At 42.8% G+C, this 24,216-nt stretch overlaps 3 protein-coding genes and 1 long non-coding RNA gene across 5 annotated transcripts; 2 read left to right on the top strand and 2 right to left on the bottom strand.

Moving 5' to 3' along the window:
* The first annotated feature begins 637 nt into the window (after positions 1-637).
* On the top strand, positions 638-10,658 carry LOC102454470 (uncharacterized). The gene is made up of 3 exons (XR_012905520.1): positions 638-793; positions 6,806-6,895; positions 10,522-10,658. It is a non-coding gene; the product is annotated as an uncharacterized LOC102454470 (long non-coding RNA).
* Positions 2,180-3,426, bottom strand: SMCO3 (single-pass membrane protein with coiled-coil domains 3). Its single transcript, XM_006125884.4, has one exon. It carries the CDS (start codon positions 3,424-3,426, stop codon positions 2,749-2,751), a length of 678 nt encoding a protein of 225 aa, XP_006125946.2. The 3' UTR covers positions 2,180-2,748.
* Positions 10,659-10,755: 97 nt separating the features above from the next.
* Positions 10,756-11,313, top strand: C1H12orf60 (chromosome 1 C12orf60 homolog). The gene has a single exon (XM_075927578.1). It carries the CDS (start codon positions 10,756-10,758, stop codon positions 11,311-11,313), a length of 558 nt encoding a protein of 185 aa, XP_075783693.1.
* A 1,764-nt stretch (positions 11,314-13,077) lies between these two features.
* On the bottom strand, positions 13,078-24,215 carry ART4 (ADP-ribosyltransferase 4 (inactive) (Dombrock blood group)). Of its 2 annotated transcripts, none has more exons than XM_075934618.1 (3): positions 24,092-24,215; positions 15,341-16,058; positions 13,078-13,213 (listed from the first exon to the last, which is right to left on the bottom strand). In XM_075934618.1, exons 2-3 carry the CDS (start codon positions 16,038-16,040, stop codon positions 13,122-13,124), a joined length of 792 nt encoding a protein of 263 aa, XP_075790733.1. In that variant the 5' UTR covers positions 16,041-16,058; positions 24,092-24,215; the 3' UTR covers positions 13,078-13,121. The 2 variants fall into 2 exon arrangements, with proteins under 2 accessions (XP_075790733.1, XP_075790722.1); XM_075934607.1 differs by lacking the exon at positions 24,092-24,215 and adding an exon at positions 19,257-21,747.
* Between the last annotated feature and the right edge of the window lies 1 nt (position 24,216).

Here is a 24,216-nt window from a genome sequence, read left to right as displayed (position 1 = left end):
GGAGAAGAGAGAAGCGGGCTCCGCCGCCTATTGGCCCAGTCACCACGCGGGGGGAACACGTGATGCGGCAACGGTGGCGCTGATGAACTTGGAGCGGGAAGGGGAGGGGGCGTGTCCGCCGGCTGTGGGAGCGCCACGTGGCTCAGCGGGCGGGCCGCGGCTCACGTCACAGAAGCCGCCTGACAATGGGGGCACCAGCGCGCCCGTGGCAGTGTCACCAGGCAAATCAACAGCTTCTGTGGCCAAGCGCCTCCCTGCTCCTTAGAAGCGGCCCTGGGGTGGGAGCAGAGCAGGACGCTTCCCCGCCCAGCTAGTGACGAGCCACTAAGTAGCCAGAGAGGCAACAAACACAGGGCAAGCCTCAGATTGCTTGTGGGGATATATGCTTGCAGCGGGCAGCTGAGCGCACACTGCATTGTGGAACACAAAATGCAACAAGCATTTTTCAGTCAATAAAAACACATTGTAAATAATAAAAATAATCACCCACATTATATTCTTGTTGGATTTAGGAAGACAAATCTGGTGAAAGTCTGAGCTAATTTACAGTTCGCTTTAGCCTATTTCAAGGTAAAACACAGGGGTCCTTCTGCCTGGTTTATCTGCATAAACCTCTGTGAGGTAGCTGCCTCATCTCTTGAATCATGCAGAACTGCTGACTGCCACAGGCCTCTGTGAGGTCATTGCCTTGTGCTCTGTATTCTGTGGGACAGCTGGCTTGCCACAACCTCTGATATGACTATTTGGATTTGTCTTTCCTTCTTTCCCGCTGTTGTCAAAGAAACGTAGAAAGGTGAATTTCTTTTTATCTTTTACATTTTTACAATTTTTGCTGGGAATTTCCTAATGGTTGGTGATGGATTGGCCCCTACTAAAACAGATTGCTAGGTGTGAGTCTCATCTGTAAGTGCTCCCAAATGCTCTTTTGCTGAATGGATCAGACAAGCTGAAATGTACACAACCACATTGTTTTCTAGAGGTGCAGCCTATGGAGGAACTAAGACCTAGGAAAGAGGAGAAGGGAGGGAGGAAAGATGGAAAAGGGAAGAAGGGAATAAAAAGAAGGATGGGAGATAGGAGAAGAGATTAAAAAGTGGAAAAAGAGAAAGGGAAGGATATAAAAAGAGGAAGAGCTACCTCTCTTACAACAATCCCCCAGTGTAGTAGTTTTTTACAGATACAAGCAAGTTATTACTATTGTACCATTGCTAAGTATTAGTCAATATTTCTGAATAGTTTGGTCACAATATGGTGTTTGTGAAGTATGAAAAGATGAACCTTTGTATAGCCCTAGACTCTTCTTAGCATATAAACAACATCATTCAGGGGGCATGTGATCAGGATTCATCACCAAATTTTGTCTACTGGTTGGGTCATTAGCTCTCCCAGCCTGGGCTAAGTACAGATGGGAAGTACATGAATTCAGATTCATGAATGATAATCTATACTGTGTATGCTGAGTAATTAATATACTACATTTAAGTTCCCTATAAACTGTGCAGCCACATGGCCAGCCATGCAATAGCCTCTTAAGTGCTGCACAGGCATTCATGCTGTAGTGAGGAGAGATGCCTTTCCCCCATCAGCCCTGAACCTGCTGTGGCCAAGGGAGAGGTGCCCCTAGCCCCAACCCAGATGTGCCATGGCTGGGGGAGAGGCACATCTCCACAGAACCCAGCCCTAGCCTAGACCTGCTGCAGCTGGGTGAGAAGCACCTATCCCACATTACGAACTTTAAAGCTGTCCCAGCAGGGAAAGGCACCTCTCCTCCCCAGCTCAAGTGCTGCTGCAAAGGAGAGAGCTGGGGGAAGTCTTTTCTCCTCACTGTAATCACAGGGAAGCCTTCACCTAAAACTCTTTATCTTCAGCCCTACCTCAGAACTTGCACCCCCAGCTGGAGCATTCAATGCCCCCACACCGCAATCTTCTGCCTCAGTTCTGAGCCCCCTCCCACACTCCAAACCCCTTCACCCATTTCCACCATATGAATTTTATGTGCACTAATAGGGAAGTGATTGGTACACATAACAACATTCATTCTGCACATGCATGGGAAAAAATTGAGAAAACAGAGTATGATCTGTAATATAGATTGTAATCTTTCTCTTAATAAGTGCTGTGAATAACATAGTTCTGGTTTGATTTCTGAGATAGAAAGAATAAGTAAATATGGACTAAATCAGCTACACACAGGGACGACAACTCTCAAAACCTATAATGTATATTTCTAATTCATTTTAAATTACAATTTTTCTGCAAAGAACAAAACAGAGAAACAAATCAAAGCATGGGAGAGAGAGAGTCCAATCAAACTTTTAGCTCTAGCCTTTTATTTACAAAATATGCAAATTAAGGACTTTTAATTTTGTGCTAGTCTTATAATGATGTATGAAACTCAGAATTGAACTAAACAAATCCTCACATCACTTTATCAGACTTGTCAGGCCCCTGGGCAACGGGGGCAGCTCCACACACGTGGAAGGGGCAGGGCCCCAGGCATCCAGAGCGTGCCATGATGGTCCCCCCCACCTGACTTTTACATGCTACCTAACAGGTTTGAATCAATTTACCTATTGGTATATTTCTTTGCCAGTCTCCTGATCCATTAAAGCCCCCATTTCCCTAGCTATTTTATGTGTTGCTAAAAAAGAAGTAAGAACATTCACTCTATTATAAAGAATCAGAAAAGTTAATGTAAGCGTAACTGGTGTGGATATTGTGACAGCCAGGGAGAACATTAAAAGCCATTCATTTAATTTTACATTTCACCATGGAAGTTACTTCAGTTATGGCTTGCTGATATTTCTCTGAGGCCATCTTAAATTCAGCCAGATGCTCCTCATAACTTTTAACACTTGCCAGAAGTTGATCCCTCTCAACTGCCCCCAGGATGGCCTGGAGGATCATGTCAATACCTAGCCCAAGAATGGTAATGCCAATACCTCCAAGAACCGAAGCGCCAATCTGGGCAAGCAAGGCAGCCAACTTGTTAACAGCAACAATTATAATATTTGAGCTGATTAATTTTACAGCTACCATCCCAGCAATGGAAGTGGCTTCTCCTAGAACAACTGAAAAAACTTTATGTGCTATTGCAATTTTCTCCATCTCTGGCTCTTTGATATCATAAAGCTTGTGGTACAGCATTGGCTCCAGTATTTCCTTCATTTCTTTGTCAATCTTCCATACTTCTTGTTGGACTTCACTCATGGCTCGGATCATAATGTCACAGTTTTCCTTGATGGTTCCACCCTTTTCCATCTTAATCTGGGAAATTGTGCACCCCAAATGTGTATTCAGTAGTGCAATTAATTCATCTGTGGCATGGAAATTAACTAACATGCAGTCTAGCAGCTCCTGGTGCAGACGGATCACTTCTTGACGTCTCTTGGGGTTATCTGGGTAGAGGAGGTCACTCAGAGCCATTCTTCAGAAAAGAGCTGACAAAAAAGAAAAATAAGGTTTGTTAACATCTTTAAAACCCAGAACATTGGAGGGGAACTGGATTGCATTGGGAACTGGGATATGGAGTCTCTAGGTCAATAATTCACTTTAGATACAACAAATCAAATCTAGAGGTGTGACTGTCAGCAGGTCTACACTATGGAGCAAGGTCAATCTAATTTTTGCAACTCCAGCTACATTAATATAATCAATGGAGTAGTCAAGAAAGCAATCAGTGGTTAATTTATAGCGTATTTTTTACTAGACTTGCTAAATTGATCAATTGCTGCAGCGCCAATTCCCTGGTAAGTATAGACATGCTCTCAATCTGTCTTGAAGTAGTCTTAAAATGACATAATTTACAACTTCTGTAATTGTCCAACATATACATTATAGCATTCTAGATTTTCTTAAACTTATACCTGCTTAACATTATGCAATTGATATCACCTCTGAATTTAGCCCAATGAATCTGAGACTGCTAGGGAATTTGAGCAGAAGTAAATCGCACCACTAAAGGCCTAGAAAAGAGGGGTATTGCAAGCAAAAAAACTCGTAGATCAGTGTTAGCATATGTGTAATGTATGGGCAGTAGGTCAAACTGCAGCGTGGGAAGTCCGCTGCCTGTGACTCCACCCATACTCCCTCCTGCTCCGCCCTTGCCCTGCCCCCTCTTCGCTGTTTCCCTCTTCTTTTCCCTACCCGTCTTTGCTCACCCTTTACAGCCAAATCCCTGTCCCCAAATGTAGCACTTGACATTTAAAAAAAACACTTCTAAAATTTCTTCCTAATGAAAATGGAGCACGTCCACTGTATGCCTGATTGTGAAGACTGAGGACATCCAGAAGATATCTAATTAAAAGCACTACATTTGGGAATAACAAATGTCAGTCACAGGGTTTATATATATATACCTGAAGTTTGTTAGCGTTTTATTTGCAAAAACTTTGTAGTAAGAGCAAGTCATCTGTCCTGCTAAACACAACATTAAATATTATGGAATACTGTACATGCGAGGATATTTAATATGGTACGACTTTTGGCTGTGTCTAGACTGGCCAGTTTTTCCGGAAAATCAGCTGCTTTTCCGGAAAAACTTGCCAGCTGTCTACACTGGCCGCTTGAATTTCCGCAAGAACACTGACAATCTCATGTAAGAAATCAGTGCTTCTAGCGGAAATACTATGCTGCTTCCATTCGGGCAAAAGTCCTTTTGCGCAAAAGAGCCAGAGTAGACAGCCCAGATTTGTTTTCCACAAAAAAGCCCCGATTGCGAAAATGGCGATCGGGCTTTTTTGTGGAAAAGCGCGTCTAGATTGGCACGGATGCTTTTCCGCAAAAAGTGCTTTTGCAGAAAAGCATCCATGCCAATCTAGATGCTCTGTTCCGAAAATGCTTTTAACGGAAAACTTTTCCGTTAAAAGCATTTCAGAAAAATCATGCCAGTCTAGACGACGCCTTTGTGTATAGCCAAGGTCTAACTTATGCCTAACTTATGCCACTTTACACATCACCTCCAATAACCTGTTTTTGTCCTGATATTTAATCTATATTTTTGCTTTCTTAATTTGATCTCAATATTCCTGTTTATTTCCCTATCACCATAAAAATGTTCTCCATTTGTCAAATATCTGAAGATGGGTGTTGTGTCCCAAAGAGCATGCTTTTTAGGCACTGTCCATATGAAAGGGTGATGCTTAACTGCACTGCCCCACTAGGAACACCAGGAGGCATCTAGCCTCAGAGATAAAATGTCTCTCTGAACTCTGGGGGGGGGGGGGGAATGTCTCTCTGAACTCCACTTCCACACCCCTTTGTAAGTAGTTACCTTCTCCACACTGTGTCCGTCTTGCTCCAGTGCAATGGGTGGGAGGACTAGCCAACCCCATCTTATCTTAACTGCCTTTGGGGATGCACTGTGCCTAGGGAAGTGGGAACTAACCAGCTATCTCTCCCCAGACTTCAAGCTCTTCAATTCTGCCTGAGTACACAGGTTGCTCACACAGGCCTAACCACTGAGTTCTCATGCAAAGACTAGGCAGAATCTGACTCTGGATTATTACTAAACTAAGATGTAATATATTATTTTAGCTCTTTCAATCTTTCCCTGAAGGATGCCGACCTAATAAGCTGCTACCCTCTCAAGCCTCCTAACAATTTTTGTTCTTCTTGACTGAATAGTCTCCAGTTCGACACTGTTTTTATAGAACTGAAGCACCAAGAAAGGAGTATTATTCCTCTGCCTCAGGATATGTTGCTTTTGTACATGCAACTGAGCATTGTTGGCCTTTTTCTGTATTACATTATAAATCATACCTAATGTATTATTCACCTTGCTCCTTCTGTGCATATATCTTCTGGCTTGTGTTTTTGCTTTATCCTCCTCATCTGGGTTTGTGTATTAGCATATATTTTTACAAGGTAAGTCTCATTTTGTTATCAGTGCTTAAATAACACAGTCATAAGCCCCTCAAGAATATCTAACAGATAGGGTTTCCAGATGGTTTAACCAAAAATACCGAACACCCCTCCCGCCCAAAAGAAACAGCAGGACAAAAAATCTGTTGAGGAAAAAAACAGGGGGAGACCAAAGTTGTTGAGCAGTTAAGCAAAAATAAATAAATAAATAAATAATCAGCATGGCCCCTTTAAGAAGAGGCTTTTTTTGCCAGTGGTCATTTCGTTTTTCTGTTCCAGCTACAAGACAAGCCCCTCTGGAACCAGATAAGCAGGGAGGGTGAGAGGAATCCGGGGGGAGAGCTTGGTGGAGGGTCCAGGGAGGCCCAGCGGGAGGTCTGGGGGGTAGGCCCGGTTGCTGAGTGTGTCGTAGTGTTGCCAGGTGTCCAGTATTTTCACCTCCTGGCAGGGAAAAAAACCAGAAAATACCAGACATTTTAGGTGTCCGGTATTTTGTGAATTTTTTTACGGGACAGAAGGTGAAAATACCAGACGGTCTGTGTCAATACCGGACACCTGGCAACCCTACTAACAGATGGTAGCTCATATAGCTATTTCCTACTGCTAGGCTCCTTCAGAATTCCATCTTCACTAGTTTTTGCTACACTTGCCAATTTAGAATCAGCTGTCACCCACCTGATGGTACTCTTTTCCCTTCCACAGCAGCAAGCATTGCTATACGTAATTGTTTTGATTTCTCCTCCAACCTGCCTTCAATCCAAGGGACCGTGTTCAGCCACAAGCCAATTGGAATGTATAGAATTAGTAACCTTGTGTGGAAAATTTAGAGTATGAAAATCCAAACATATTATATCCCCTGTATTTCCTTTGCACGCTTATTTTGTAATTCTCTCTCAAAAAAACTAGAGCTATCATTTCAACTCATACTTCTTTTTCTTTTGAGGATGGAGGAGATATTGGTCATGTACATGAAGAGTTTGTGATTTTGATGAAAACTCATAAACTGATCTGAAACAAAACCTTGTGAGAACAGGTATGATTTCTTATCAATTCTACCTAAGGAAAATAGAGAACAGGCTTCTTTCTGACGCCGACTGGTTATTTGGGTCCTTTCTCTCTAAGAAGTGCTCTATGGTTAGTACTGTAGTGTAGAAATTTGGAGGAAATGAATGTGCTAAATGGAGCACAACTTTTATAAATGTGATCAATAAAATAGAAATTTAAGAAATGGAAAAGGCCAATCAGCTCATATTTTTTTATTCCTAGCCAATCTAAGATTATTTCAGTTTATCCTATTACTCCTAGTTTTATCTCCTCCAGACACCATCAGCCTCATCTTCTTTGGCATTTACACTTTTCAGACATATATTATACTACTTCTAAAGTTAAATAGCCAAATTGGCCATATATATTACACTAAAATGTTGTGCACACTATAAATCAGCCCCTGCAACCCAGTATATACTTTTTAAGGAATTCTACACAGAAACTCAAAAAGGCGACTTACCTGCTTTTTGTCAGAGCTCTGTAATCAGTGGTAGGTGTGCAGGCCAGTGAATTTTCTATTCACTGGGTTTCTCTGGCTCTTTCTGGTGGAATGCGATGACCTAGGTCTGCAGGGATTGTTGCTTCAACTGGGTCCTGCTGCCTGCCTGGTTTCTAGATTATTGTAGTGGAATGCTGCTCTCTAGACTCTATACCCAGCTTTGTCTCATTGGTTCTCCATCTCCATTTCCATTTTTAAATTCTTTTGTTTAATACATGTTGATAAAGTCATTTGATTCACAACCCTAGAATCCATAGCCTTCTGTTTATGCAACAAACAGGTACCGTACAAATCTATATGCAATCTAATGCATGCACCATCTAAAACATTTCTAAAAAGACGTACTTCATAAACTTGAGTGCCCTGCAAACATAATTACAAACAGCTAAATCTTGCTGTAACTGTACATCTATGAATTCCAAAAGAATAGTCAGTGGCAGTTCAATATGAAGAGAAGAGTATATACCCAAAATATATGCCAGGTACAGGTTGAACTTCTCTAGTCCAGAACTCTCTGGTCTAAAAAAATCTGTGATCTGGCATGGTTTTAATTAGCCAGATGTCCACTATTCATGGGTGTGGCCAGGTTTCCTATGGCCCCATAAAGTTTGTTTATAGCCACCAGTCCTAGCTCTCAGCATTCTGTGCTATTATTTAGCACTAATTTATCCCTAAATGTCTTCTAACAGCCAGTAAGCAATGTAAGTGTTGGTAATGCTGCTAGATAATATTGACCTCCTGTGGTCCAGAAAATTATCTGGTTCAGAACTGGTCAATTCCCAAGGGTGCCGGAATAGAGAGGATCAAGCTGTATTACAGGTTGAAACTCTCTAATCCAGCACTCTTTGGTTTGGCAACATCCATGGTCTGGCATGATTTTAATTAGCCACTTATCATGAATGTTGCCAAGTTTTCCACGGTCCCATAAAATTTGTTTACAGCCACCAGTCCTGGCTTTCAGTGTTCTGTGCAGTTATTTAGCTCTAATTTCCCCCTAAATGTCTTCTAAAAGCCCCCTAAATGTGGAAGTGTTGGTAATGCTGCTAAGCATAAGCATGTTTTCATATTTTATCTACTTATATCCTTGTGCCAATATAGTAAAATTTTGTAACAACACTAAATTTTGTTATGAAGAGAGCAATAAGACTTGGCTAGATGTAGGCTTTGATAGGGTGTATCCAGACAGTCATACATTAATAAGCAGCATTACAAGCGTTGTTCCATTTATTCCGCTCTGTAAATTTTTTTTAAAAGAGACATGCTTACTACCATAGTGACCTCCTGTGGTGCAGCAAATTCTCTGGTTTGGCAATTTGTACCAGTAGTTCTTTAGTCAATATTAGAACCTGAAGTGCTTGTCTTAAACAAGAACATTACATATTTCAGACTTGATTCTGCTCCTACTGAAATCCATGGTAATTTTGCAACTAATTTAAAAGGACGCAGAGTTGAGTCCTTCATGAGCAGGAAATACACATCCAACCTTTCTGCCCTTTTGACATAGCTCTAAATTAGTTATGGAGAAACCTCATAAAATTGGCATTTCTCTTCAATTCAGGTGCTTATCTGAACCTTATTAGACTGAAGATCAGATTGGAAATGTGAAGAGAACAATTTTTTAGGAAATAACTGGTGGTTTCTGCTGGTCTACAGAACATTTAATTGTCTTTCTCGTGGTTTTTCAGAACCCCCTTTTACAGCCCAAACCAGGAAATTCAGGGACACCTGATTGTTTTGTTTTGTTTTGTTTTGTTTTGTTTTGTTTTGTTTTGTTTTGTTTAAAGAATGTTAATTACAATTCGTCCAAAGCTCTTGAGTTTGGGGGAAAGATTTAATCTGGTTTGCCCACCACTAATCTTTTTTGTAGACATTTCAAGTGCTAGATCCTTCTTTCTGATCCCCTAAGAAGGGGCTAAGAGAGGTGGAGAAACTCTTAACTTTCACCACCTCTGTGCAAGAAGTAGGGCAGAGTCTCTCCCTAGCAGTCAAAAAAATGATAAAATGAAAGCCCAGTCAGTGATATGCTTGTGCATCAGCCTACCAAGAGTTGTGGAATGCTGGCTGAGTGACCTGTAGGTAACTTGAGCTGGATACCAGGGTAACAGCATTCAGCAATACCTGTTTGCTGAGGAGATGCTCACTGCTCCAGAATAAGGAAGAAGCAGTCTGCCTGACTCCCAGTCCTGAGTCAATCTGCCCTATGAGCTGTGATTGAAGAATGGCCCTTATGGAATTAGTACCTTTTTGCTTCTTCCACAGAGGACCTTACTCCAATTTTATGTGGTGTACACAGTATATACATGTAGGGAAAAATGTTAAATTTAACCAAAACAATTACAACTAGTAAGGGGGAAGAAAGGTATCATATTTTCCAAAGACTTGCAGTAAATCTAGCAACAAAGGGACACATTCTCATCCCTACTCTTAATTCTTTTGTCTGCTTACACTTAAAGGGTCAGATTCATTCCAGGTGTAAGCATCAAAATCAGTGGAGTTGCACCTGCTTACCTCAGTTCTACATGTGACCCAGAGAATAGGACCTTCAGGGGGTAGCCGAGTTAGCCTGTACAGAAAAAAAACAACAAATGGTCTGGTAGCACTTGTTTTGTTAGTCTATAAAGTGCTACCAGACCATTTGTTATTTTTTTGCAGAGAATAGGGTACATCTAGACTACAAAGCTCTGCCATGTCCAAGGAATGCATCTGCTTTTCCGAAAAAAAATTCAGAAAAGCAGATGCGTTTTTTCACCTTCCCTGTAAACCTTGTTCTATGAGGAAGAAGGGATGATCCGAAAGAGGGTTTTTTTCTGACATTTGGCCCGTATAGACGAGCCAAATGTTGGAAAAGCCTCTTTCAGAAGAAAAGCAGAAAAAGATATGCAAGTTGCAGTTCGCAATTTGCTTATCTTTTCCCAACTTTTCTTTGTAGTGTAAACACAGCCTAAGACACATGAAATGTAGAAGCTTTTGGAGATACACTGTTTAGGAGTTGTACTGCAGTTCTGATTTGGAAAAAAAAAAGTACCTGGGATTATTTTTGGAGATGTATATCTCAGGATACAGGTACTATATCTCTTAGATTCCTCACTTGTGTCTTTTGGCTTGTTTTTCAGTGTCAAATCTCTTCTCTGGAAATGTTGTCCATCTTTGGTACAGAGAGAGATAAACAAAGGGTGCTTGCCGCCAGCCAGACTCTATATGATTTCATATACATATATGTCTCTTCCACTAATACAATATTCCGAATCCTCAATCAACACCTTGGCACCAACTTCCCAATCATTACAGTGAGGGAAAACTTGAGCATTAAGGAGAACCTTCAGCTCCTAATCAGTACGCTGAAAGAGATGCAGTCTGTTGTGGAAATGAAAGACAAAGACGTGCAGAAGAGCATCAGCCACTGCTTGTACACTAAGATTGCTGGACCCATCACGTCTCTGCAGGAGAAGATTACTGTCCTGAAAGATCTTTATGAAAATTATAAGGGGATCCTAGGAAGTATCATTGGCCCAGTGGCTGCCGTACTACTGAAACATAGCAATCTTCCTGAGACTATAGAGACTGCCATTCGTCATATAGCGACTTCCCCTGCCCTGTCCCTCCGAGTGGTTGACCTTCTGATGAGTCACGATGAAATTGCCAAAATATTTCCAACTACTACTGAGCACAATCCTTCCGGGAGTAAGGCTGAAGAAGCTAGACCTCGCAGTACATCAACTTCCTTCTCATTTTCCAACTTCTTGAAATCTGTCCTTTGGGGACACGCTTCTACAAACATCCTGAAAATAACCGCCGACTCTCTGGAGGAGGCTGTCAGAGTGCTGAGACCATCTTGTGAATCTTTCCAGTGCATTGTTAAACTGGCTGAGGTCTATATCTCACTGATAACAGACAAGTTGCAGTAATCCATACAGCAACTGTTTGTGAGTTAGAAATATGCCTCTTTTCTTACACCAAGAGAAGTTGCACAAAGAAACAAGAGAAGGTTGTGGCTAATTGCTGAACCCACAATAATTTCTGCAATCACCTTTGGTGTCTAGATTTGAACATTGAACTAAGGAATCAAGGTGAAGTCTTCTTGCTTTGTTAATTTAAAACCTTGATTAAAGAAAAATCAATGGGAAATAAAATGTAATAACCAAAATCTGAAACAGTTTCTATTTTAATAAGTATGTTTGAACTTTCCGAGAAAGCTTTTTAGAGTATTCTGATAGCAGCAATTCAGTTTGGCAGGTCAGGTTATAGTGGTTAGCTAACAGAAATTAAAATTGAAATAAACTATGGTATTGACAGTACCACCATGGTAAGATTTTCATCTGATTGACCAACAAAAAATAGTAAATCACTGTGATTTGAGATGAGAAGTTTCTGGATAATCTGGGGCAGAGTGAAAAATAATCTTATAGTCTGCCACAGGCTTTGTGTGCAGCTTTTGGGTAAATCATTTAATTTCTCTTTGCTTCAGGTTCTCTGTGAATCTGGCAGATTTTTCCCTATCATAAAGATGCGTTGTGAGGGTACATTTAGGAATGAATGTTCACCACTCTGAAATGCTGGAATGGAAGGAATTGTATAAGGGCAAATATTATTATGAGACTAAACTTTTGTGTTGGGGCAAGTAAACTAAAGAAACATAACTCATGAAAGGGATTTGCAGAAGCTCTTTCACACCAATGTATGATCTCAGAAACTAATGTGTTTTCTGTTACTTTCTGTCAGCCGACGGTCAGGGCAGTGTGTATCCTGGGTTTATAGGAAGAGCCTATTACATCTCAGATTTTAGCTGCTAGAATACAGGATCCCTTCACAGCGGGCAGTCCAGGAAAGACTGAGAGATGCCCCAACGGATCTGTCTGATTGACACTCAAAGTGAGTGTGCTGCTGGACCCATCTTTATACCCATGGGGTCACGTGTTTCTCTTTCTTATCTGTGATGCCAAATGGTGCTGGTCTGTCTTTTGTGAGACCAGTTCTTACAAGGGAGTTGTGAACTTAATTTACACTTGTAAGAGAGATAACTAAATTGGAAGTACTGGGGATTCTTTTCTCAGTGGGAGATTCCTCTCCCAGGGACTGTGTGTGATCGTATCAACATGGGTGCCAGCCAGGGCAGTTCTCGCAGCCTCGAGGTCAGCTTATTGCCTTAATCGCTCTCTTCTCATATCTATTTTCACCCATATGATGGCACTTTTAATGAGCATTGATAGTCCAGGAATTTAACTACTAAAACGCAAATCAATCAAAGACCATTATATTTACTACTTTTTGGTTTTGGCTCCACCAAATTGCACTGCGGGCCGCAAACAAACAGGCCCCGGGCCACATGCGGCCTGTGGGCCGCCTGTTGAGTAGCCCTGCAGTACAAGGTTTATTGTGGTTCAGGAATTCCTATTGTGTGGCTATATCCAAAGCCCTGCAGATTACATCACTAGATGACTGGCGTTGCTGCCATGCTCTTCAGTAAGCACACAGACCCATTACTTTCCTAGTCTGAATACACACTAAGTGTCCTAATTTTGCTAGGTATTAAACACTTCCTTTGAAATTCTGAGCAACTCATTGAATTCAGGAGAAGTTAGAGGTAAATTCACAGGAGGTGTTCAGCACCTTATAGTGTCAGTTATCTCTGTGGCTGGTTAGCTGTAAATCCCTCACACTCATAACTCACTCTGGTTTACACAGCACATGAATCCTTCTGTGATCAGGGAAAGAGTCATTGTCTGGTAGAGTAGAAGAAAGCACAGATCACACAAGAAAGAAAGGCAGCAATAGGAGGATTGTGGATGTAGTTCTTGCTGCTTGAAGCTGCAAAAGAATCAAAAGAGGTGTCCTTTAGAAATTCAGCCCACAGCTTTGATGCACATGGTAACATGTCTCCTCCCTAGAACAATAATTTCCTCATAAAGTATTTTAAATGAATAAAAACACTCATTCAGGTGAACAGGTTCAGATTATGAAAACCAAACAGCCACAACAACAACAAACCCAAGTATTTGCCCAGAATTCAATACATATAGTCCAAACATATTTCTTCCTGAGGTTTGACTGTATTGGTAGTTGGAATAATAGCACAACATAAACCTCAGCTCAGAATGGGCTGTTTCTAAGGTTTCCCTGCCGATACCTTTCTGAGCAAGACCCCAGTCCTGCCCAGAGAATCTCTGCCACCTGGTTTGTACCCAGATGGAGTTAATCCTCACTTGCCACAATGATTAAATAGAATTTACTCAGCAGATGTATGCAGGGTTCTATCTAGGGACGTGACGATTTAACCAGTTAACCAGTGGGGGTTTGAGCAACTCCCTACCTACCACAGGCAGAAGTTTGCTCCAGCCCAGCTAGAGTAAGTAGCCCCTGCCTCCAGCGTGAGGCAGGGCTGCTCCAGCCAGGCTAGATCAGTCCCCTCCCCCACTCACCTCCTTTATTGGTTAACTGGTTAAGCAATATGGTTACATCATTAGTTTTAATATGTTTAACAAAAATCCTACCACCTTGTTCCAGAGCCATATTAAAGTAAAACAAATCTCAGTCATCATTTCCCTAATACATTCTAACTGACAATAAGATTTAGCCTTAAAAGAGTGAAAGATTTTTGTTTGTGTTGACATTTCAATGGGAATCAAAATCAAACTTACAATGCCATGGTGAATGCAACTTTACTTTCATCTCTCCATTCCACACTACATGCACCTGCTGAGCTGGGGCTAAAATTCCGGTCCTATACCTCCAAAAACCCTAGGCCTGTATCATGGCAGCTAAACAAAGATGGGTTTTACATGCCAATTATTGAAAGAAACATACACACACAGTGCCTAGAATTAAAGATAATGGCAAATATTACCATTGACATTATGGAAGAACATCTGGGCTCAGTGCTTTCTGCAACAAAATATATATGCATGTATTTTCAGGCTCAACTCATTTTTCAAACCAGACTTACAAGAGTGTCAAAATAGATCTTTAGAATGGAAATTGATTGCAACTTGAACTATGGAAAGGTCATTCTCTGCAAATTGTTGCCTCTGTGTGTGTGTGTGTGTGTCTTCTATCAATGCTGTGAAAGGAGTTAGGAAGGAATGTTTAGCACCGTTCTTATTGACTGATATCTACACTGGAGCAACAACTTGCTACTGTGCATCAACCGTGTGAATAGAATCAGTGTGCTTTCGGGTTCCCAGATGGTTTAACCAAAAATACCAAACACCAACCCCCTCCCCCCTCCAAAAAAAAAACACACCAGGGGAAAAAATCTGTTGAGGAGAAAAAGAGGGACACCAAAGTTGTTGAGCAAAAAAAAAGGACCCCCACCGTTATTAAACAAAAAAACCAATTAAAAAAAAAAACCAGCATGGCCCCTTTAAGAAAGGCCTTTGGGGCTTTTTGCCAGTGGCCATCTTGTTTTCCTGCTGTGAGCCACAAGACAGTTCCCCTGTGAAACCAAGGTTTCTGGCTGATTGTCAATTAATGCTGTCCGGGATGTAATTCTTACAGACACCCCAAAACAAAACCTTTCACTTTTGCTCACACTATTTAATCTGCACCACTGTAAGCACATTTGGAATCCCATTGCAGATGGCTCTGCATGTCTTGCAACTCCAGCATCATGCTAGGATTTGGCTAAGGGAATCTAGGTGGGAGTAATGGAAGCATGGAGGAAGGACATCTGGTTAGACCCAGGTTCCTTTACAAGCAGCTTCTGGAAGAACTTTTAACCTGTACACACGTGCAAAAAAAAAGTCTGCTTGCTTCCACCACCTTTCACAGCAGCCAGAAAACACAGTGCACGCTCAGCAAGAGCACATTCCTGGCTTCTTCTGCCCCCAAGGGAGATACTAGGCCTGAAATATGAAATGTGGTACAGCAGGGTGAGCTCTCAAGGTGCAGCGCAAGACCCTCCTGGATCTCCACTATGAGAGTTTCTACATACCGTACCTTTCAGGAGCTGGCAATTGTACTGGCTGTAATTTCCCACAGATCGCAGATAGAGCTGGTTACCACTTGGTGTTTGGCTGAAGTTTCTGACCTGGAATATCTCATAGGGTGGGATGAGGACCTCCCTCTCAGAGAAGTAGTGGGAGAAGTCTTGCACAAGCGCCCCTGAGCAAGTCATCAGGGTGAATATTGTTTCGTTCCCAAATCTCTGGGCTTCCTTCCGGAGGAGTGAAGTGGAAGTGAAGCGGCCAAACCGCACTTTAGTGCCTATCTCCGCCTCAAAATACAGGCCTTTTACCCCCCGGTGCACCCGGTAGCACTTTCTTCTAGAGGTGCCACTTTTCCATCTCCTCACCAGTTGAACGGCTGTTGTCAAGTAAAAGTGGAGGTATTTGAAGGGGAAGCTATGATTGTAGTGCTCTGGGGATCTCCCAGCTCTGGACACAGCCCAGTTTAAATCAGAGTGCAGCGAGGTGTTCATGGTGTAAGCCGTGAGGGCTACAGCGTGATTCTCCTGCATCTCCCTTAGCAGAGCTCTTGGGTTTTTTGACCAGACCAGCTTTGCTTTCTCCCAGATGCTGGAATAGTTCTTGTTACTACCCAATTCCTTCTGAAAGTAGTCTCCTCGATCCAGTTCCTCCCTGACCTGCTCACGGCAACCCTGGTACTGGTCATCAAAGGAATCTGGTGCCATATCCATGACAATGTGGGATGTGGCCTGCAACATAAAGGTAATACCCATTTATCCTCAAGAATGTGACCGTTAGTATGTGTGTATTTGTACAGCAGAGTTCCCTACTGTTTTTGTCCTGCTACAGAGATCACAGAGTGCATGATGCAACATTAAAATTTCTCAACACAATGAGTACAGACCAATATTGCACCCATTTTGAGCTTGTCAACAGCATATATGCAACCTTAGACATTTGCACCAGTTTCCCGGTAAGAGAATATTGCCCAGGATACTGCCATCATTTCACTGAGGCAAATTCATAGGTAGGCTGGGAATGCATGCAATAGCCAGAGGAGAAGAGTTTAGGACACATTGATGGGGCTGGAGAAAGGAGCATTCACCTGGACTCAAATTTGGGATATGGTAGAACACTCACCTAGGCTCTAAACAGTTTCTCACAGACTTGAGGTGAGGGACTAGTCAGCTCAGAGCTATGGATCTGAGCAAGGACACCATTTCAAGAGGGAAGGGGGACAGCAGCTGTGCATATTGGGATGCTGCTTGCTTTTCTTCTCATTCCCCTGACTATCAGGGAGCAAGGAGAAAGTACACAGCTTCTCTGCATGCCTCTCTCTCCTGGCTGGTGAAAGGAGGGGACAGAGGAGTAATTCTGAAATCCGTGTACTTTCTCCTTCCTCCTGATAGAGAGGGGAATGTGAAGAAAAGCAAGCAGCATCCCAGTATGCACAGCTGTTGCGCATCCACCGTCTCCCCAAATTGTGCCTTGAATCTGAGGTTGCCACTGATATTTTGTTTCCTATGCTAGGTGCAGAGAAGACATTACTCATGAAGCTTTCTGCACACTACCAGGTCAAATGCACAGATATGCTGTTGGAGACCCATACCACTTCATCTCAGCTCTGACAGGTGAAAGTAACTATATCTCCAGTGTCTCCACTCCCTTATATTCCCTGCTGCACCACATAAGAAAGAAAGGTGGGTGGACAGAAATAGTTGGGTAGACCATAGGTAATCTAACTCCGCTTGGCCAGCGCTTTGGTAGAAAATAAAGGAACCTATAATGCAATATATAAATTGTGTAATGCTGTGGGAGCGCACTTGAGAGCTGAATTTCTTCCTATTGTCCTGCTTAGAGTTCATTGGATTATTTTTTTGTCAAAACAGTTGTGCATTGGAAAACATCCTCTCAACAAATCTGAATTTTTTTCATAAAATCACATTGATTCCAATGAAATGTTACCGATGGGAAAAAATGAAAAAAAAAGTTTTGAAAATGACAATTTGGAATATTTTGACATTTTCAGAATGTTATGATTTCATTTTTCATTTCAAAATTTACTTTATTTTGTATTTTAAAAGTTAAAAAGGGATAAAATTGAAACAAAATCCTTTGACAGAACTGAAACAAATTTATTTTTGTTTTGGAATTTTATAAGATAAAAAAGTATGGATTTTTGGCTTTTTGTCCTGATTCAGGACAAAAAAATCAAAATGACATGATTTTTCATGGCATAAAAAAATCAATTTTTAACCTGTTGAATTGAAGTAGATGTTTTATCTGAAGGGCTTTTTTTACATAATTTGGGATAAAAATAATCCTAAATCTCATAAATAGCCTATACTCATATCATTCATTCTAGTGGAGCCAGCTGGACGAATGCAAGTGAACACTTGACAATGGTTAGGTTGCTGGTATGCTCAGATCACTGCCTATGATGCTGATCACTACTGTCTCATTGTTTCTATTTACTCCCCTGTCTGTATCTATCTGTGGTCTCTTATCTTAGATTGTAAACTCTTCAGCCCATGGAGTGAATTTTTGTTCTATGTTCATACAGTGTCCAGCATAATGGGGTCTTGTGTGTGGCCAGATCTCTGATATATAATATTCTAAATACAATATAGCTGGGCCCCATAACAGGAAAATAATATCTAGTGTGTTCAGTTTGTGAGTTTGTGCTGCTGATTAACTATTGATATCAATTCTTTTTCTGAAAACCTTCCATGAACAAATATCATAATGCAAAAAGTCTCAGAGGAGTAGCTGTGTTAGTCTGTAACTTTAAAAAAAAACAAATAGTCCTGTGGCAGATGAGAGACCAACAAAAATATATGGAATCATGAGCTTTTGTGGCTAAACCCATTTCATTAGGCAAGTTGGAGTTCATTAGGCATAACAGAATGCAAGATATATATAACAGAAAAAGCAGGTACCTGTCAAGTGTAGCACCAGCGTTAATGAAGCTAATTAAGTAGTCTGGATGTGTCCCATTCATAGCTTTTGATGTGAAAATGCAAATGTCAAAAGCAGGGGACATAATGCATGTGACGATATCATTGATCACTTTTTTCACTGTTGGAGTTTTAAGTGGGCTTTGACTAAACATTATATCCAGTTATTTAATATTTGACTGAATATAAGCAGAGACTGAATTCACCATGAATATTCATTCTCACTTCTCACTTGAAAAAGGGCACCTAAATGAAGGCACTGACCAGGCCCATGGAATTAGTAGCGTGGACTTCACAGTTTTCAGACACAACTTCTCTACCCACAGTATCTGAAATATTTTTGGGAAGAATCCCAGATACAGTCCCATGGGATAGAAAAATTAACAAAAACATACCTGTACCATCTAAGAAAGACTGTATTGATTGGGGCATTTCCTTAGGCTCAACCACAAACATCCCCTGGAAAACATGAGACTTGAAAATGGAGGGCATTTCTCAGCAGGGTTAGAGAAAGTGAGAAATGGAACAGATCAAGTCAAAGCAAAGTAGTTCCTACATTATACTTGATTCAAAGCCCACAGAAGAGAATGGAAATACACTCATCATCCTTAGTGGTCTTTAGATCAGCCATTTTCTCTGAGGCTACATCTAGACTGCAGCTTTTTATCGGAAATGGTACACAAATTGCACTCTGCAATTTGCATACCTTTTTCCAATTGTTTTTTCGGAAAAGGCTTTTCTTTAATTTGGCCCATCTACACTGGGCCACATTTCGGAAAACCTCCTCTTTTGGAAGAGCCCTTCTTCCTTGTGAAATGAGGAAGACAGGGCTTCTGAAGGAGCACTTCTGCTCTTCTGCAAAAAATGTCAGAAGAGCAGACGCGTTCCCTAGACGTGGCGGAGTTTTTCCGGGATACCTCTGATATCCCAGAAAAACTCCATAGTCTACACATAGCCTGAGTAACTTTACAACTTCAAAGAAAACACAACCTTTTCTCCTTTTTTCAGCCCCAGCAGGGGGAAGATCAGCACCAGCAGGCAGACCAGTAGATGAATTGTCATCCCAGAATCCACAGGAGAGCTGCTATAGGACATTGAACTCCTACAGAACCAGAAGAGGGGGATTCTCTCAGTTTCTTCTTTTCTCTTTTAATGTCATAAATTGAATTCCAGCAAATCTGCAATGTGAAATTGACACTCAGATAAGAGCCAATATTCTTTCTTTTCCTTTCCCGGAGCTGGGATCATTCATCGGACTTCAGCTGTAGTTTGAAGGCTACTAACTTAGAGCCAAGGTGAGGACAAATCAGTCATAGTAGTTCCTCGTTTGAAATAAATTTGGTAAAAACGGTGTCCAAAATAAATGATCTGGGTCCTTTAAAGGACAGTTTCTCCCCCACCCCAGTTCCAGTCGGTATGTGTTCACCTGTCCTGTATCAGGTCACTTAATGCTGAGATTTCCTATCATCTTCTTTCTTTTCCTTCTGTCTCATGAAGATTCCTTATGTCAGGCCTTGTTTAAATCCCATTAATAGTCCAAAAGAAGAGGAGACTCAGACTGTTGAGGCATCCAAGACATCTTCTTCTGTTGCTTTAAATGGCAAGATGAGGTTGAGTGAAACAACCTATCTCCAGCCAAAGGCTGAATGCTCACTGAAAGGAATGCAGGGTTCTGATAAAGGCAGAACTGAGATGCCTCCCTGGTTCAAAACCCATCTGGCACCACAGATAACACAGCTGCCCAACCCCTTCTTCTCCCACCCTGCCCCAGCCTCTAAAACCATACTGCTGCCCATCCCGCTCTAATCCTTTTTCATAGATACTGTAAATTAATATATTGCTTGGGAAAGGTGCCTGACAGCCACGCAACCAAGCCTGGCTTGCCAGCTGCTCCCCACCAAACAAGAGACTGCTGTTCCCAGCCTTGTTTTCTGAGACAGCCAACAAAGGCCAAAATACTGGCCAAAGTTGAAGATGGCATGGTCCCATGTCCCATAAATGCACTGTGACTAGACTGAGACCCACCAGCTCATATTACACGTCACAGAACAGAAGCAGAAGATAGCAAATTCCAGACCCTGCTGACTGGCTGGATTCCAATGAGTGCCTGTGGTGTGAGAGGCTATATGTCCTATTTCCATTTAGCACTTCCATATGAGCTAGTTTTGAGAAGCAGTCCTGGTTTGAGGAGGGAGACTCCCTCACAGCCTGTAAAAAGCAGCTTGCACAACCCTGAAGAGGGATGACCCCAGGGTTTTGAAGACCCCTTGCAAAGTAGCACATGCTGGGCCCCACTCAGCGAGCTTCACGAATCCTCATCCATCCGCAGTTTCCCATTTCCTTATGACCTCTCCTCCAATAAGCTGTGGGAATCTCTCATTCTCCCATCCCACTCTATGGGCTTTGATGATGATTATGCATAGACACCGAGAATGTTTTGGAGCTGAGTTTTACGGTGCGATTAATTGTGGCCTTGATACACGCCACACTTTTTCTGTGGATACTCTGAATCTTTTCAGAAGTACTGAGATAACAGTGCGCTGTGTGTGGTGGCTGCTTTCAGGCCCTTCCACCTCTACCACCCAGCCACAGTCCAGTAGGTGCCTGGAATTTCGAATGGTCACAAGTGGGGAGAGAGGAAGCATTTCCATGAAGAGCTTATGGTGGACATCCCGGATGGGACCAACAAGTGGCAGCGCTGCCAAAGGGGAAAGAATCCCCGGCAGATGGAAAGGCACCAACAGATTGCAGAGCACAAGGAGAGGCTTGCAGCACAGTGTGTGGAGCAGGAACAGCGCTTGAGGGAGGAGGAGTGTTGCTGGGGAAGAGGGACAAGACATTCAATCACTAACACAGTTTGATAGCAGTGGGGGCAGATGGGATTATGGATGGAGAATCTAAGCTAAGTACGCAGTTGTGTTTGTGGTTTGATACATCTGAAAAAAGCAGGTTCTTATGCCATCACATGGATGACAGGCCTACAGTCATGACTGATGCTGAAACATAACCAGGGGCTGGCATATTGTGTCAAACCACTTCAAAATGTTCATACATTGTGCCATGATATGTCAGTGATGCAAGGGCATTTGCATTCTTGTGCTGATGTCACATTGTGCCACAGAGGCAAGGTAATAAAGGCAACCAACCTCCTCCTAATTCTTTGACTCGTTATCTCTGTCCCTATCTTTTAAAGCATGATGTCTCAGCCTTCAACTCATAACCCCTTTGGAGGGATCATAAGCATATGTCAATACCCTGGAGCTTCCCAGAGTGCTAATTTGATTAGGCTAACTAATCATGACTAAATCCTAGCTTGATTAGAAGGAGTTCTACTATAAAAATAGTTGAGAACCACTGCCACAGGATAATTGAATTTTGGCAGAGCTTGTCCATTTGGGGGCTGTAAGCAAGAATATTTCCTCCCTCCCTTTCCCCCACAACACACAGTAAAAAAGTAAATCAGGGTATGTCTACACTACCCCGCTAGTTGGAACTAGCGGGGTAATGTAGGCATACCGCACTTGCAAATGAAGCCTGGGATTTGAATTTCCCGGGCTTCATTTGCATAAGCGGGGAGCCGCCATTTTTAAAACCCCGCTGGTTCGAACCCCGTGCCGCGTGGCTACACGGGGCTCGAACTAGGTAGTTCGAACTAGGATTCCTATTCCGAACTACCGGTACACCTCATTCGGAATAGGAATCCTAGTTCGAACTACCTAGTTCGAGCCCCGTGTAGCCGCGCTGCACGGGGTTCGAACCAGCAGGGTTTTAAAAATGGCGGCTCCCCACTTATGCAAATGAAGCCCAGGAAATTCAAATCCCGGGCTTCATTTGCAAGTGCGGTATGCCTACATTACCCTCCTAGTTCGAACTAGGAGGGTAGTGTAGACATACCCTCAGATTCCCTGCCCCGGAGCCAGTCAGGGCACTAAGCAATTACTTCATCTGTTTCTACCTCATGCCAGCTCTATTTGACTAATACTGAGATAAATCCCACATGTCTCTAGAGTATAATTTCAGAGTTGGTGTTAATTCATTAATCTGTCTGTGCATATCATGTCCACTGTCCATTATCCCTCCCCACTAAACACTTAGGCCTTTGCCACTGTGTATATTTTAGTGGATGATAATGAGGATTTGCCTGAGTGTGTAGTGCAGGATCATGCCCTGTGTTCATGCAGAGCTCTGAATATGTATCAGAGGAGTAGCTGTGTTAGTCTGTAACTTTAAGTTGCCACAGGACCATTCGTTGATTTTAGAGACTAACCAAAATATACAGAATCGTGAGCTTTTGTGGGTAAGATCTAAAATGCCTTAGTAGTGCCATGAAATGGCCATAAGGTGGCAGCAGAGGATATCTTATGAGACAGGGCTGCACAACCATAAGCCTCTTGTGCTATTGGAGTCTGTGCAGACTCTACCCTCCACACTTCAGTAACACATGCCTGCCCTAAACAAAGCCCATCCCAAGCCATACAAGCTCCGCACGGTTCACACTATGACTATTTAAGCTGGTTAGGATGCCCATATCAACAGTACAGCATTAGTTCAGTATCTTACAGTTGTATCCCACAAACATATGCTGTCCTCAAATAGAGCGGGGTTCCTCCTGTAGGGGGAACAATTGGCCTTTGTCTCTGCAGGAACTCCAGTCATCCAGCTCAAATATATACCTGTTCTGTGCAGGCTGAAAGACTTAGTTCCTTCTGAGCCACATGGTACAGTACCAAGTAATTAGCTGGTGTTAGACATTCCTGTTGCCCTTCTTTTCACTGCAGAGCCAAGAAGGTCAGGCATTTTGCTCAGACCCACATCTCTTTCTGGTTACAGTCAGAGTGAGATGCCCAGAGAAGGAAAAACATTCATTTCTCAGCCCAAAAGAAGAAGTTCCTTCAGGGAAGAGTTAGGATTCCCATTGGAGTCTGTGGGGACCAAGTCTATTTGTATATGAACATGGAGACTATGTCCCTTTTTCCTCCTAAGAAGAAAGTTTCTCCAGGGGAAAGCTGAATTCCACTGATGGTATCACTTCATTTATTTCAATGTAGTTATGTCTGATTAACACTAGAATCAAGCCAATGTTGTTGTTTCCTGTTACCCATGATACAGTAAAACTCCAATTATCCGGCATCCAGTAGTCTGGCACTCCTGATAGTCCAGCACCAACTGGAACCTGGAAGTGCTCCAGCCAGCCGGACAATTGGAGCTCCTGTGAGCCCCACGCACGCTCAAAAGCCGGGAAAGGGAAGGGAAGGAGAGGAGAAGGGGATTATACCCCTGTGACGGGTCTGCCCGGACCCACACTGGGGCCGGCTGGGGGGCGGGGTCAGCGGGGAACGGCACAGCGAGGGGTGAACCCTTCACCATTTTGCAGGGAGGCGGGGGAAAGCCCCGCGCAGCCATCTGCTACAGGCCAGCTGGAGCTGCAAACAGTGGTGGAGGAGAGGGGGTGAGGTGAGGGGTGGCGCTGCAGGATCAATCTGGCAGCACCCCAGCTGCTCTGCCCGCCGCTTCCCCAAGTCCTCTGCTCATCAGTTTCAGCAGCGGCGGACTTGGGGAAGCCATGGGGCAGAGCAGCTGGGGTGCTGCCGGGTTGGTCCTGCAGCGCCGCCCCTCCTGATACTCCGGCATATCCGATAATCCGGCACCCCCTGGGTCCCAAAGGTGCCAGATTATCGGAAGTCTACTGTAGCTACAAAGAAAGAGCTTTAGCTTCCAGACGTCTCTTTCATCCCAGCTGATTGACACCACCTCTAACACCCCCACTGGATACTATGCAAATGAACAGAAAGGAGTAGAACACGAACCTGATTTATATAACTAACCTTTATTATAGCCAAAAGCTGGGCATGATTTCACCAGCCAGCACGCTAATTGAAAGATCTCCTTCACTCCCCATCTCAACTGCTGAGGAGATGCCCGCCTCTCTGGAAAAGCTGACATTTTCCTT

This window comes from Pelodiscus sinensis, chromosome 1 (assembly GCF_049634645.1).
Source record: "Pelodiscus sinensis isolate JC-2024 chromosome 1, ASM4963464v1, whole genome shotgun sequence".
NCBI classification, from domain to species: domain Eukaryota; kingdom Metazoa; phylum Chordata; order Testudines; family Trionychidae; genus Pelodiscus; species Pelodiscus sinensis.
Note: the sequence above shows the minus strand (reverse complement) of the source record. Positions and strands in the feature narration are given on the sequence as shown.

What these genes read in the sequence shown, in the direction of transcription:
- ART4 (XM_075934607.1), bottom strand. Translation starts at nt 19,361, where the DNA reads ATGTCCTATAGCAGCTCTCCTGTGGATTCTGGGATGACAATTCATCTA. An exon ending in GGCTGAAAAAAGGAGAAAAG is followed by an intron (nt 16,059 to 19,256) that starts GTTGTGTTTTCT and finishes TTTATGTTGCAG; the next exon opens with GCCACATCCCACATTGTCAT. An exon ending in CAATTGCCAGCTCCTGAAAG is followed by an intron (nt 13,214 to 15,340) that starts GTACGGTATGTA and finishes ATTCTTTTGCAG; the next exon opens with CTTCAAGCAGCAAGAACTAC.
- SMCO3 (XM_006125884.4), bottom strand. Translation starts at nt 3,426, where the DNA reads ATGGCTCTGAGTGACCTCCTCTACCCAGATAACCCCAAGAGACGTCAA.
- C1H12orf60 (XM_075927578.1), top strand. Translation starts at nt 10,756, where the DNA reads ATGCAGTCTGTTGTGGAAATGAAAGACAAAGACGTGCAGAAGAGCATC.